Source organism: Miscanthus floridulus, chromosome 8 (genome assembly GCF_019320115.1).
Source record: "Miscanthus floridulus cultivar M001 chromosome 8, ASM1932011v1, whole genome shotgun sequence".
Taxonomy (NCBI): Eukaryota; Viridiplantae; Streptophyta; class Magnoliopsida; order Poales; family Poaceae; genus Miscanthus; species Miscanthus floridulus.
In genome coordinates this window covers 220,188,515-220,202,914 of record NC_089587.1, presented here as the reverse complement: position 1 = coordinate 220,202,914, position 14,400 = coordinate 220,188,515, and the positions used below count along the sequence as shown (strand labels likewise).

Genomic DNA, 14,400 nt, shown 5'->3' with positions numbered 1-14,400 from the left:
GGAGCCGCCCAAACGACTGAACGTGTACTGCAACACAGAACCATGCCGTATTGCCTCTGAGATATGTAAAATGGCTTCCACATCCTGTAATGTGAAGCGAAGACCTGAAATGCAGAATTCCATGGGGGGTGTGAGAGTCATGGAACGCAGGATTCCCTGACAAAAGCGGCTTTTTAAGGAGGAGAAACGGGAGTGTCCTGGCTGGACTACTACTGCTCTTGCCAACTGCCGGTTCCGGTTCCGGTTCCAGTCCAAATGAAGAAGACCATGAACAAGTTATGGCCGGCGCTCGCGGAGAGCAAACTCGCCATCGCGCTGTTCGCCGGCCTCTTCGTCGCGGCGGTGACCTTTCTCTCCGTGCGGACGCAGTTCGCAGTCCGGGGCACAAACGGTGAGCCGATCTTATACGAATATTACGTGCCCAGCCTACGGTTTCGTTCTCAGTTCTCACTCACGGTCACGGACTTGTTTTGCGTTGTCGTCGAAGCTAGCTCTCTTGCGGGGCTCGTCGGGAGACGGCGGCGCAGGTTTGCCGGCGCCGGGGGAGGAGACGAGTGATCATGCACGGCCACCGCTAGGTGAGCTACCTTGCAGTCCAGTCGAGTTCATCATGCATGACACCGCGCACAAGTCTCGGTATTGGTTTCTTCCCAATTCACCATCTAAAGATCGATCGCTGGCAATTGGCAAAATTTGCCCAACATTTTGCAGCCGATAGAACAGCAGAACCTCCGGTATTCACAGAGCAGGCCCAGAAAAAAAGATGCCACGAGTTCTCCGAAAAAATTCATTGGTTCATTCTTCATATGCGCGTCTCACCAGCAAGTTCAGATTCCTAGGCATTACAGCTAAATTTCTCTGCTTTCTTTTTTCTACGTTTGCAGGTGAAGAAATTGCACCGGCGACGGCGACGGCCACCTCTGTTGCGCAAGTGCATCCTCCACTGGAGCCGATCTGCGACCTCTCCGACCGGCGCTACGATGGGTGCGAGATGTGGGGCGACGCGCGCACGGCGAGTGGCGTCAACAAGTCGGTGGTCTACTTCATCCCGCCGCCGCAGCAGCTGGCCACCGCCGCAGCGGCAACCTGGAGCATCCGGTCGCAGTCCCGCAAGATCGTCGGCGTCCGCGAGGTGATCGTCCGTTCCCTGGACGCGTCCAGCCTCCACGAGGCGCCCCACTGCACGGTCCGCCGGGCCGTGCCGGCCGTGGTGTTCGCGCTCGGCGGACTCACGTCCAACTACTGGCACGCCTTCAGCGACGTGCTGGTGCCGCTCTTCACGACGGCGCGGTCCTTCGGAGGCGACGTCGAGCTCCTCGCCACCGGCGCCGGTGGCCAAGCATGGTTCATCGGCAAGTACGACCGCGTCCTCCGCGCGCTCTCGCGGTACGACGTGGTCGACCTCGACGCGGACGGCGACGTCGTGCGGTGCTACCGTCACCTCGTCGTCGGCCTCCGCGGCCACCGCGACTTCGACATCGACCCGGCGCGCGCCCCGAACGGCTACGACATGCTCGCGTTCCGCGAGTTCGTCCGGGCCGGCTACTCCCTGCCGCCACCGCCACCGCCACCCGCCGCCACGCTACCGTGCAAGTCTGGAACGAAGCCGCGGCTCATGCTCATCCTCCGGGGACGCACGCGGCGGTTCGTGAACGAGGGCGCGATCATGGATGCGATCGAGCGCGCCGGCTTCGAGGTGGCGTGCATGAATGAGGCGGCGTCCTGGGCGGACGTGGGCGCGGTGGCGCGCGAGGTGGACGCGTGCGACGTGCTCGTTGGCGCACACGGCGCCGGGCTGACCAACATGGTGTTCCTGCGCGCGGGCGCCGTGGTGGTGCAGGTGATCCCGTGGGGGAAGATGGAGCCCTACGGGGAAGGGTTCTTTGGCGCCCCGGCGGCACACATGGGGCTCCGCCACGTCGCCTACATCATCGCCGCCGAGGAGAGCACGTTGTACGACAAGTACGGCAAGGACCACCCGGTGATCGCCGACCCCGATGTGTTCTACCGGAACGGCAGCAACGCGAAGTTCTACTGGCGGGAGCAGAACATCCGGCTCAACACCACCAGGTTCGCGCCAACGCTGCAGATGGTGAAGCGGATGCTGCGAGAGTGACCCTGTTACACGTACTCACTCTTAATGCACTAAGATTTTAACCCTGTTACACGCATCATTACATTTGCAGTTTTGTATCCCAAAACATCTTAATAATATATCTCTTCAAAAATGTATGGATATTATTCACTCCATTATTCAGATAAGTTTTAGAGTCATGATTTTCTTTTTGAGAATTTAGAGTCATGATTTTCGGCCTACGACTCAACCCAACCCCCAAAAAATCCAATAAATAGCCTGATTCAACCTGACAATGTGTTGGGCCAGGCTTGAGTCAAAGATTTTGACGTGACATTTTTTTCTCGGTCTGATCCAAACCCGACCCAACCTTGCATTTGATCAGGTCCAACTGGATCAGCAAGAAAGAGTCAATTTTAAGTTTGTGGTACCCAAAATTGACAGCATACCAGCATTAACTAGCAGTAGCTTGCTGGTACGATTTGCTTGTTGGTTGCATCACTGTTACGAATCTTTGAATCGGTTTGGTGTACTTGGCTCAAGTAGGCATCACCACTGGCATCACTGTCATAGCTGGTGGAGCTCTTATGTAATGACAAATGCAAGCCAGGAAGAGCCAAGGTATTAGCACTAGGGTTTGAATTATTCATTTTCATCAAGATGCATGCCGAGCAATTAAGCAAATGGAGGTACAATTGATGGTTTTCATGGAGGTGACAGCAAACTGGAAGGTCACGATGACTTCTAATTGTTGCGTCCTTTGTTCTAACTAACAGCTGCAGCAAGCTTGTGGAAAGTGGGATCCTTTCAAGTTTCAAGGAAGCTCGCTAGGAAAAGGACGTGATTGTCGGAAAGAAGAGAGTGGATGGAAACTGGAAACATGTAGATGAATCTTTTATTGTTCTTATCTGCTAAGATTAATCTTGTAGCGTGGCACTTTGCAAGGGCACTATAGTTCACGGATATCGTGTGGAGAAAATATCAATATTGTTTGGGTTACAATGCAACAACATACTGTGGGGCAGATCTCATCCATAAACATAATTTTTCAGATTGAGTTAGGCCTAAGACCTTAGTTAGTTTTGGGCTTCGGCGAACCTAGATTTGTTGGCATGCTGGCCTCGGGTATTGCGAGTTAGACCGAGACTGTTGCGCACTCTAACATGTGGAAGAGAGGATAGAACAGAACACACATACAAAACAACTTGGACAGAAGAGAGGAGGGTGAAGAGAAGGGAATTTGTCCTGGTTTGGTGAGTTTTGTTAGTTCTGATCACTGCAGATTCAGTATTAAGGGGCACTTGTGATAGATGATTAGTTTGGGTGACAAATAGTGTTGTATTCACCTCAAACTGTGTATGATAACGAATTATATGCACCATGGACTTATAATTTGTGAGATATTGAATCGATTATAGAAAGTGATATAATCTATGACTTTTCCGTTTGGCTATTGACATACATCCTGTATATGATTGAGGCTGCTATTGTTGATGCCAAGTTTGCAACTTGATGAACTAATTACCCCTGTTGTTATCTTGTAAAGGGGCTCTGCATAAGACTGTCACATATTATGCACACAATCAATTTATACAAAAATGATAATTTCTATTACAAAATTTAAGACAATAATTACAAAAGTAGGGAAGATTGTAGTTCTATGCTTTGTCTACGCAATGGTCTATCTTTGCGCTCGGGGACGATCTAAGGCAAAGTTCTTCCATCTCCAGAGTCCCGACCAAAATGTTTCCACACACCATTCATTAAGCTGGTCACTGTCTTTTAGCCTTTTTAGCCGAACTGGCTTCTTGGCAGTATTGAACTTGAACGAATTGTCACTGATCTGAAATTTGGCAGTGAAATTGGCTGACACGGCAACAACGCCAAACAATGGAAAATCCTGGAGTTTGAGGAGATTGCGCGTTCTGTCCTGAGATTAAGACATATTGTTAGGTAAAGCTATCATAATTTGACTAGGACCCACTTTGGCAGGGAATTTCGAAACACAATGCAAATATTCACATGTACACAATTAACCTATAAGCACTAGAAGCCGTGCTGATGCATTTCGTTGTTTTCTTTGGGGTCAAATCTATACCTAATATTATTTTCTTATTTTGTTTGCTTTCCTTTTTCTGTCCTTTGAAAAAAGTTCAGATCACTCCATAATTTTTTCATGTGCTTGGATAAAGCTCCAAAGTATCTTTGGTTCGATTTATTCTTCCAACTATTTTACTTGGTACAATTACCACTTAATAAGATTTTACTTGTTTCTTTCTCCAAGCCTACAACTTGAGTTTTAAGTTAAAGTTTCATGGAGTTTTAGTACATATATTAAAGACCGTAAACATTTTTTCGTCCTTCGTCACTCAGAACCGTCCAATGGGGATTTAACGGACGCTTTTCCATGCTTGTACAAGTTACAGTACCGTGTCCAAGCATGGTGCGGAGCCCAATTCTAAAATAAATTGGAATACAAAGTATTTTCATGGTTTGTCGCCTCTCTTTTAGCCTTGCCAAGGATGGAACCAGAGCAATTTCAGGAGGGGCAGGGTCACATGGGTGCAGAGTTTTACTGTAGGGGTGCGTATATAGTGAAAGTTTATTCATAATCACAGTTTTTTTCGTTTTGTCATGGGTACACCTACCCTCACAAGTTTCCATGTAGATATGCCCCAGATGCTCCTACTACTTCCTCTGTCCCTATAAATCAATTTCTAGAATTGTCTTAAGTCATAATTTTTTAAGTTTTATCAAATTTATAGAAAAATTATAAAAAATATTATGACACCAAATGGACAATATATGAAAATATATTTCATAGTGTATCTAATGATATTAATTTGGTGTCATAATCTTGGTGCTCTTTCATATAAATTTTGTCAAACTTAAAAAGTTTGACTTAGGATAACTCTATGAATTGATTTATTCGAGGACAGAGAGAGTAGTTAACTGTCCTAACACGGTTCAGAGTCTAATGCTAAAACGAATTGGAACATATGACATGCTCAATGATCAATATCTAAAACTCCCTTATCATACAAGTTAGATTAGATTTTCAGACAAATTGAAACGAGTGAGGTGATCACTAAATAAATCTCCAGACCACAAGTCGTCCAGATAACCTGACAACAACTTGAATATCCGTTGCAATGCAGAAAGTATGTTTACTAGTCATAACTCATGTTTAAAACTGCATCACTTATTTTTCATCATTATTTTTCCTATAATTCTATATCTCTAGGGTTAATTTATTATTAGACATCCTAACCTATATCGAAATATTGATAAAATTTAATAATGAATCTTTTCACTAAGTTGTCATGTCTACTATCATCTCACAAAATGTATAACATATAGAACTGGACTTATATATGGAGGGGAAAATCCTACCAAAATAGTTGGTGAGTAGCGAAAGGGCATGCAGCCCTAGTGGTTACAAGAACTTTAGTAGCACCTGAGTAGCGAAAGGGCATGCATCCCTAGTGGTTACAAGGACCTTAGTAGCACCTAAGGTCTTGGGTTCGACTCCCCGTGGGAGCGAATATTCCAGAATTTAATAGCTTTGTGCTTTTAGTGATAGGCGACGTTTTCGTCGACAGCGAGGACTTTGTCAACCGACCAAAGGTCAAAAATCTGATAAAGGAAAATGTTTGGATGAAAAACAGATCATTTTGAGCACCATAAGTATGTCCCGAGCACGAAGTAGTCCTCATAAAGACGAAAATCATTCGGAACACTAAATATTCCATGAGATTTTAATCGTCGGAGCCTAGCCATATTACTGATTGTGTAAAATATAAGAAAAAGATTTAGGGTTTGTGTGTATGTGTTCATAGGAGTGGAGTGGGTATGGAGACTTCACCGATCTCAAAGATTTGTTGGCTCAGTCTTCAAAAATACTCATAGGACAGAGTTTGTGCGTTATGTTGTGTAATTCTCAAAAAAAAAAAAAGTTGGTGAGTAAATCAAATTAAAAGATAGTTTGGAGAAGTAAATGTAAATCGAATAAAAAAATACAGGGTTATCCTGATTCCTGACACGACGTCTTACTTAGGTTTTTATGGAAATAATTTAAATCTTTTTCTTATATTTTTTTGATTCACACAATCAGTAATATGGCTAGGCTCCGACGATTAAAATCTCATGGAACATTTAGTGCTCAGAATGATTTTCGTCTTTATGAGGACTACTTCGTGCTCGGGACATACTTATGGTGCTCAAAATGATCTGTTTTTCATCCAAACATTTTCCTTTATCAGATTTTTGACCTTTGGTCGGAACTCTTTTTTGTGCTTAGAACATTTTCTGTTTTTAATCAGATCAATTTTTTGTTTTCTCAAAGCATTTTTGGTGGACAGCACAAGTGCACAACAAAAAAACTAAGATTTACTAGCCATCAAACAAGCAGAACGATCCAATCTAATACAAACCCCAAGTGTCGAGCTTCTAATACAAGACTAATCCGAGAAGACGAAAACACGGCACGAGAACCACAAGTGCTTCTGAGTTCAGCATCCTGGCACCGTACAGACCAAATTTTCCACCCCAACACGTCTGGTCGGCTCCTCCAAATCTTCGTCACCACTCACCGCTACCCCACTTATTTGTTCTTTTTGTGCTTCGTTTTTCCCGACCGTTTAGCAGAAAGCACGGCACTTGCACTCTTCCCTTGAAGCCTCTTGGTCATCTTCATGACACTGGACATGCCCTTCCGCGCAGACGCCTTGCGGTCCGACCTGCGGTTGAGAAGCTTACGATCCATCGGCCAGTATGCATAAGGTTCCATCTTGTCTTTCTTCTTCAGATCACCACTGGCCCTCTTGCTAGTGTACTCATGGCCAGTGTAGGCCCAACCAGAGCTCGACGTCTTCCTCTTCTTAACGGACTGGCTTCTGACAGAGCTCTTTCCATCAGCATCGTCGTCGTCACGAGAGACATGCTTCTTTTTCCGCTTCTCCCGCTCTTCTCGCACGATTATACGGCCTTCAGGGTCCACCTCAAACTCATCGTCGTCGTCATCGGGTGCAGACCTCTTTTTCCCTGCTGCTGATTTGAGAGCCAACCGCACCGTTTTCTGGTCAAGTAAATCTAGGGGATCGCCAGTTGAATGGTCAATGAACTTCTCCAATAGGTTCTTATCTCCTTGGCGCCTCCGACTCAGCCTAGACAGGATAAACAAAACAATATTACTTCAGTTGCTAACCAGAACCTCACTGTATGCCAATATCACCTCACGTACCGAGTTGAAGCTTTTGATTCAGTACGAGATCGAGAAGTAACAGTGTGTTGGGTAGAGAAAGGACCATCTGACTCATCATCACTTCCAAAATCTGAAAACATTTGTGTGTGATTCCATCTACTTTGCCTGTAGGAAACATGGACAGACAGTTAGAAATCAGGACCAACATTAATTTCCCCAAACCTAGAAGGCTATCAATGGATTCTGTTTTTTCAGATGTGTATCATCAACGACATGACCATACACTTCTATCAACTGAATAAAGGATACCTTGTAGCTCCTGAGGCCATAGACATGGCATCCCCATCCTCAGAAGATTTTGCCTTCCGCATTTTTCGCTCATTAATCTGGCAAACATCACATGCACTCATAAAGGATAAGATTGGAGAAAAATATGCCCCCCCCCCCCCCCCCCCCCCCCTCTTTGTAAAGACAAGCATAAAACAATGGATGTTACCTTCCTAATATTCGTGAGCAATTTCATATGCTCTTCAGGCATCACAGCTTTCACAGCATCTAAACCACATTTCTTCACAAGAATTTCTATGAGTGACTTGACCTAACAATAGAATGTGGAGTAAATAGCAAGGTCCAAGAAAAGGATAACAATGCATACTCAAGATTTTTATATCCATCCTAATATAGATCAAGCCAGTAGCAACAAAACAAATATTATCACATCCACACATTTCTTTGAACTAATAAAGTGCCAGTAATTTAACGATGGTTATTTCACCACAAAAAAAATATTGTGATATAAAAAAAACAACAGATACCTTAGCTTTAAAGGAATTCTTTGTATCACTTTGCGAGCTCAATAGGCCTTCAACAACTCCATTCAAGTGTTCATGCAGCATGTCGGCTTTAGATTTAGCCACTAAAGCTTTGACAAAACCTAAGTTCGCCTGACCACAATGCCGATGCAAGTATAAAAGAGCCGACAAAAAATTATAAGATGGACGAAAGGGTAAAGGTATAAGCTAGAATTCTGTTGTGCACTTTACTTTGACTATTTCCCGGTTGTTCCTTTGCATAAGCAAGAAAGTCTGAGGAAGGAGCTTGTAAGCGACTCCAATAAGCTCTGAGAATTCATAAGTCAACCGAGCCAACCCAGTTACAACGGCACTAATTGCATGTGCCGTTTGACCAGCCACCAGACCACCAGCAACCTAAACATAAAATCAGAAAAAGTTAAACCATACGATGAGTGTGTGGCTTATGTGTAGGAATACAGCCTAGAACAGAGATCTCATATTCAGTTGCCAAACAATTAATCGCTATGAGCAAACACAAAACATGTCAGAATGGTAATGACAGAAGGTATACAAGTACCATGCCAAAGAACTGGTGCAAGCCCTCCTTCCTCTCGTCATTTCCAGCATTTTCACATGCATGGGCAATTTCAATAAGCAAATCATAAGCTCTGTTTCTGGTTTTCTTGTTGGCCTGTCAATAAAAATCAGCCGGTCACTGTTAATCACATGAGTTTATTTGGTATGCCACAAATGTACTAGCAAAGCTGTTTTCCCTGTCAGAATAGTTTTTTGAACGACCAATGCGAAGCTTTGCTAGTACATTTGTAAATATTTTATAAATTATACTGATAGATGTCCAAAAAGGTGAGGAGCAAACTAATAACGCAAGTATTAAGTTTAGGTTCGAATTTCTGAAACATCATCCATTAAAATCTTCCCGACTCTATTGTTCTAAACATAAAAGGCAGGACTAAGCCTAACACTAAGGTGAAGAAACATTTGAACACAAATATTGCACAACGAAGACATCATGCTGCCAGGCTGCCAGCATCCTGGTTCAGAAAGGCATTCCTGGTTATAAACTAATAACTGAGAAATCATCCAAAACCAAATGCAAACTTTAGATTACCTCCTTCAATGCAAGAAGTATTTCAGTGATGAATGAACTAATAACTTCTCTCTTTCTAACCGTAGATGAATCCTGCAGACAGAGACAAGTGTAGAGTTCTTGTTACTGCTCTCCCAGGTACAAATACACATTTGTCAACAACATGATATGGCCACCTCTTTTTACCAACCTTCAAAATGTAAACAATAAGGTGATATAAGCATTCGAGTCTGTAGCGTTTCGAGGGAAATTGACATGGCAACGATGAAATCATCAATTCCAACAAGACGTCCAAATTCTTTTCAACAAATTCAGCATCCTGAAACGATTGACGTTGATTAAATAAATGAAACATAACTTTTATTATGTGCAAAAATTTATATGAAGAACAAACTGAAAAACATTAACAGACCTTGAGCAGCATTGACAGGACCTTGTACGCTCTCTTTTGAATCAAAGAGTCACTGTCCTGGAAACAGAATATGGTAGACTGAACTTAGATTCGTGGTTACATGAAAAAGACAATCTTAACTTGCATTAAACCATATATGTACCTTAATTGCAGGTTTCACATAACTGAACAGCACATTGATAGACTTTGCAGCTAAACCAGGCATCAATGAAGCTGCAAAATCCAAAAGTAGAGCCCTGGAATCCAAATCAAGGCTTATGATCAACATCAGAGTTCGATTGAAATCTACAAATAACTAAGAAATTCCAAGGGCATAAACTCATACAAACCTCTTCATGCTATTTTTGTTGGAATCAGCTTCAATTTCCATTGAACTATCATCCACAGGCTCTGTATTAACAGCCTTTGTAGCATCCAACAACTCTCTTATTGCATCAAGGAAGAATTTCCCAACAACGTTTTTGTCTGATATGGAAGCTATCTCACTTATAGCAGGCTACAGGTTCAATCAAGAGGGAAAAATATGCAAATCAAGTAACAAAACTGAATTGCAATCATCAAACAAATCAATTAATAGACTCACACAATGAGAACTATAATTTCAATCCATAAAATATGAGACTTCCTTTATTGTATAGATGACAATTTGGTTCCAAAAGGAATAGTTTCAACAATCAGCCCACAGAAATTAGAGTTTCACTGTCGAATTTCAAGTGACGTCATTGAGGAATGAGGATATGATGGAATTGTGATGGGCTATAATCAACATCCCTACCAAAGAAAATATGCTCTTTAACATACCAACTCAAGAAGCCAAAACAAATAGTTCCCCGAAAAATATAGAAGCTTAAAGTGTCTTTAGCTAGGAAAATGTATCGCTCGAGTCTCGATGACTCAACCACAGCAATATGATCAGAAAATATTTTCAAAGAAGAAATTAGATAATGTACCTGCAATAATCCAATAGCATCATTCGAAGACATCAAGAATATAGAACAAAGTACTTGCAGAAGCTTCGAAGAGAAAGCACGTATCGCTTTCAAGTTTTCATCTGCCAGATTTTGAGTATAATGTTCCTTTGCTCTTCTTACAGATTTGCTTATTTCATCCTCAGCGAGAATGTCTTCTTCCCTAGAAACTGACAGAGCTTCTTTGTTTTGTTTGATTAAAACCTACAAAGAACACAAGATAAATATAGAAGACATTCAGAAGGGCAAACAATTAGTGTAACAGAAATGAGACCATGAGAAACACCTGAATACTGGAGCAAACAATGCCACACAAGTCAGGTTGGTTTTGGAGAGTGTCACATAAGACATCTTGTAAAGCTCTAAAATTGCTTGACGTGTCACATGAGTAGTTGCAACAAGATGGTAACAAAGACCACAGAGAATACACATAACCTCCAGCTCTCTTGGCAGAGAAAAGTTTGTCATTCTTCAAAAGCTGCTCAATTGACATATCCAAAACATAGTGAGAGTGCATACAGTAAGAGCTCAGTCCAAAATCAAGTTATTATTCTTGTAAAGCAGAGAATTTTCAATGAATACCAAATACCTTAGGAATGTTTTTCTCAATGGCTCTAACCATACCCAGAATATCTCTTAAGAAAAATTGTAAACTGGCACCAATAATGTGCTTCTCCAGAATAGGGAGAATCCATGCATTTTCATCACATATTGACAGAATCTGGAGAATTTCAAGAACATTCTTTGGCCCCATTGCTGCAATCGCTGAACCAAGACATGCATCAAGCTGCAGAATGGAAATTAGAGATTAACTAATCAAAGACCAAATAAATTATTGCAGTATGAAGGCCATGAAAGTGCACACTGCACAGCATTATCTGCCATCCGTTCCCTTAGGAATATATTTTAACCAGAACAAGATAGCACTAGTGCACAACAGCCATGATTCATTGATTCCCCTAAGCAACATTTTGACAAAACCCATATCCTTTACCAGCAAACATACTCCCTCCAGTCACAATAAGTCAAAATTTGGACAGTGGGGGTGATTTCCAAAACACAACTTTGAGTTATAAATTTTTGTAACATATTTATAGAACACAGGAAAATTATACTTTGTCAAACTATTTTCCAAGACAAACCTACTCGTGTCATTTTCAAAAAGTCCAAGTAAATACATTAAAAGTAATCTACTCAAAGTTTGGTTGACTACACTTATTTGTTACTGGAGGAAGTATATATTCTTATAGTTGGTAAGGTAACTAAGCAAGGAGGATTTAACTGTCTGTGTAGTTACGGGAAAAAGGTACCTGCTTCCGGAAGGAAAAGTCGTCATCTGACAAGTTTTGCATGTCTGCCAAGTTCCTGACTGCTTCGGGCAATAGGTCAGCTGAAAACTCTCCTGTTTTTATATAAATGTCATAGATCTCAGCTCAGGAACTCATGGCCCCTATTAATAACAAGTATCTAACTAGCAGAAGTAAAAGAAATAAAATAATCAAATTTTCATCCAAAAAAATGGACATAGCAAGTTAGTTTAATTTTACAAATATCGGAGCCCAAGAATAAAAACATGGTGCCTTTGTGAGTTGTGACCAGATAAGACTAGGAACTCCAAATCTCGAACACAGCTAAGCTATAGATAACGAAAACGATGATCTATTATCACCATCATAACAGAATCAATGACATGATGCAGAATGAAATGCATTAACAAAATAGTATGGATGTGGGAGGATATGCTAAGGTACTGAAACACATACCTAACTTGTCAAATGCCACTGAAATTACATGAAATGATCTGTCCCAGACGTCACTGTAGCGGAAATCTAGCAAGCCTTCTAGGATAGCACATATCTTCTCTATGATTGTGGGATCTGATTTCAACCATTGATGTCTGGCCTTCATCTGAGCAATTCCCTGTGACACTAAGGTTTCATCGATGCAGTGATCTATTAAACCTTTAAAAGCCTCCACAGAAGAAAATCTCGCCTCTTCAAATTCACTTGATAATATATCTGACAAGCAATTAACAAAAAAAAGTTAGGTAATGAACATGACAATCTATGTAAGCATCATCGACCAATTAAGAAATGCTAAGTTTATGAGAAGAACCAACCTCCAAGTGAAGTAAATATCAATGGAAGCTTTACAACACAAATGTCCCTGTTTTGCTTGTAAATTTTTTTAGTACCAACATGTAAAAGTCGTGCAATCGAAGCCATTTCATCTCCTGATTTCCTTTCTGAAGACACTGACAGCCCCAACGAGCACAGAAGGTCCAATAACACATCAGATTTTAGCTGTAGTGTTGGACTTTCAGCAACAGCATGCAGAATGTCCAACAGACTCCTTGTCAAAATTGGTTGATGCAAATCTAACAGTGGTTTAAAATATTTCAAGATGGTATTGGAAGGCTTCGACGCCATAAGTGGAAGGCAGCATATCAAAGCATTCAAAATATACAGGACCTCCTTAGCCCCCTTGGGGCCTGCCTCTGCTGCACCTGTATTTACAGAACTAGATCCTCCAGCAAGCAGCAGAAACCGCTCAAAAGATCTTGTTATTGCTTCACTTGCTGGAACCAAAATTGGTTGCCTTTGAAAACTCAGGAGAACATCCCGCAAGCATGAATGAGATTGTTTCCGCACCTACAGCCCACCAAAGTAAAGCATGAATTACTGGCTTAATGTTAATGGACTACACATTTTGGGCATGACTCAACTTTTACAGAAGTCATGACGTATGATTTCAAACTTCTCACTGATACTGAATGATACTTTACAGAAGTAGTAATTGGCTGGCTGATTTGAGTCTCTAATCTGGCTAAATGAGAAATGGTAATACAATCAAGTTCCATACATTGGCACACTCAGCGAGGAGTATCATTAGTTAGTTTGAACGGGAACGAAATTTGAATGAAAGCAGCAGCTGGAGAGTGTCAGCTTTGTCCATACCTTTGGCCGGTGATCGGTACTGAGGCACAGAATCACAGTGTATAAAGGCTCTACCGCCTCCCAGTTCGCCCTGTCCCCCGCAGATATCAAATGCGCGAGGCACCTAAGCCCCGCCCTGACGCCTGAATCGGGCGTGGAAGGGAAATCGAGCACGCGCATCACGTCGTCGGCGACCTCACGGCCACGGGCGCGCACCACGGCAGCCGGGAGGGCAGGCAGCGCCGCGGAGAGGAAGGCTAGGAGCGCCCCGGCGACGTGGCGGTCGGCGCCGGCGGCCCCCGCGCGAGCGAGCGGGGCGAGCGCCGCGGCGGACGCGGCGAAGTAGGCTACGGGGGTGGCGGGTATTCCCTGGTCGCTAACGGCCTGCGCCATGGCGGCGGCGGTGGCGCAGAGGTGCTGGAAGTCCTCCCGCGGCGAGCCGCCGAGGCGCGCGAGGATTGTCGCGGCGAGGTCGCTCTCTCCGCCCAGAAAGGAGAGGTCGTCGTCGCCGGCAGTGGAGCGCGGGGTCTGTGGGAGCTCAGCCATGTCGACGTCGGCCATGGCGGGCGGGCGGGGGTGTGGGAAGCCGCACGCACCGGCCGAATGCGCTGGGGGAGCTCGGAAACTGACGCTCTAGGGTTTTGGGGGAGATGATGGGCTCTCTGGCTACGTCGTTTTGTTTCGTTGGCGCGCGGTTACGGGCTTTTAAGTGGGCTGGAACGAATTAGTAAGTCAGATGGATGGACCTGTCGGGCCTAGTGTTTGTGGGAGCTTTCTTTTTTTTTATGAATTGTTTAGTTCGTCACCCAAAAATTTACACATCATTCCATCGAATGTTATGCATAAGATATTAAATATGGACTAAAAAATAAATAATTACACAGATTATGACTACTTTACGAGAC

At 43.3% G+C, this 14,400-nt stretch overlaps 2 protein-coding genes across 6 annotated transcripts; one reads left to right on the top strand and one right to left on the bottom strand.

Moving 5' to 3' along the window:
• The first annotated feature begins 26 nt into the window (after positions 1-26).
• On the top strand, positions 27-2,274 carry LOC136475033 (beta-1,2-xylosyltransferase XYXT1-like). 4 transcript variants are annotated; one of them, XM_066472594.1, is made up of 4 exons: positions 339-391; positions 492-578; positions 712-793; positions 885-2,274. In XM_066472594.1, exon 4 carries the CDS (start codon positions 992-994, stop codon positions 2,114-2,116), a length of 1,125 nt encoding a protein of 374 aa, XP_066328691.1. In that variant the 5' UTR covers positions 339-391; positions 492-578; positions 712-793; positions 885-991; the 3' UTR covers positions 2,117-2,274. The 4 variants fall into 4 exon arrangements, with proteins under 4 accessions (XP_066328688.1, XP_066328690.1, XP_066328691.1 ...); XM_066472591.1 differs by lacking the exon at positions 712-793 and having other exon boundaries at positions 27-391; XM_066472593.1 differs by lacking the exon at positions 712-793 and having other exon boundaries at positions 330-391; positions 492-636.
• A 4,179-nt stretch (positions 2,275-6,453) lies between these two features.
• On the bottom strand, positions 6,454-14,144 carry LOC136478207 (uncharacterized). Of its 2 annotated transcripts, none has more exons than XM_066476563.1 (19): positions 13,517-14,144; positions 12,679-13,210; positions 12,323-12,577; positions 11,870-11,961; positions 11,149-11,346; positions 10,846-11,037; positions 10,542-10,763; positions 9,921-10,087; positions 9,734-9,827; positions 9,592-9,648; positions 9,370-9,498; positions 9,201-9,272; positions 8,649-8,762; positions 8,321-8,485; positions 8,093-8,221; positions 7,774-7,875; positions 7,587-7,663; positions 7,317-7,442; positions 6,454-7,239 (listed from the first exon to the last, which is right to left on the bottom strand). In XM_066476563.1, the coding sequence occupies exons 1-19, from the start codon at positions 14,054-14,056 to the stop codon at positions 6,678-6,680; spliced, it is 3,825 nt and encodes a 1,274-aa protein (XP_066332660.1). In that variant the 5' UTR covers positions 14,057-14,144; the 3' UTR covers positions 6,454-6,677. The 2 variants fall into 2 exon arrangements, with proteins under 2 accessions (XP_066332660.1, XP_066332661.1); XM_066476564.1 differs by having other exon boundaries at positions 7,774-7,845.
• Between the last annotated feature and the right edge of the window lie 256 nt (positions 14,145-14,400).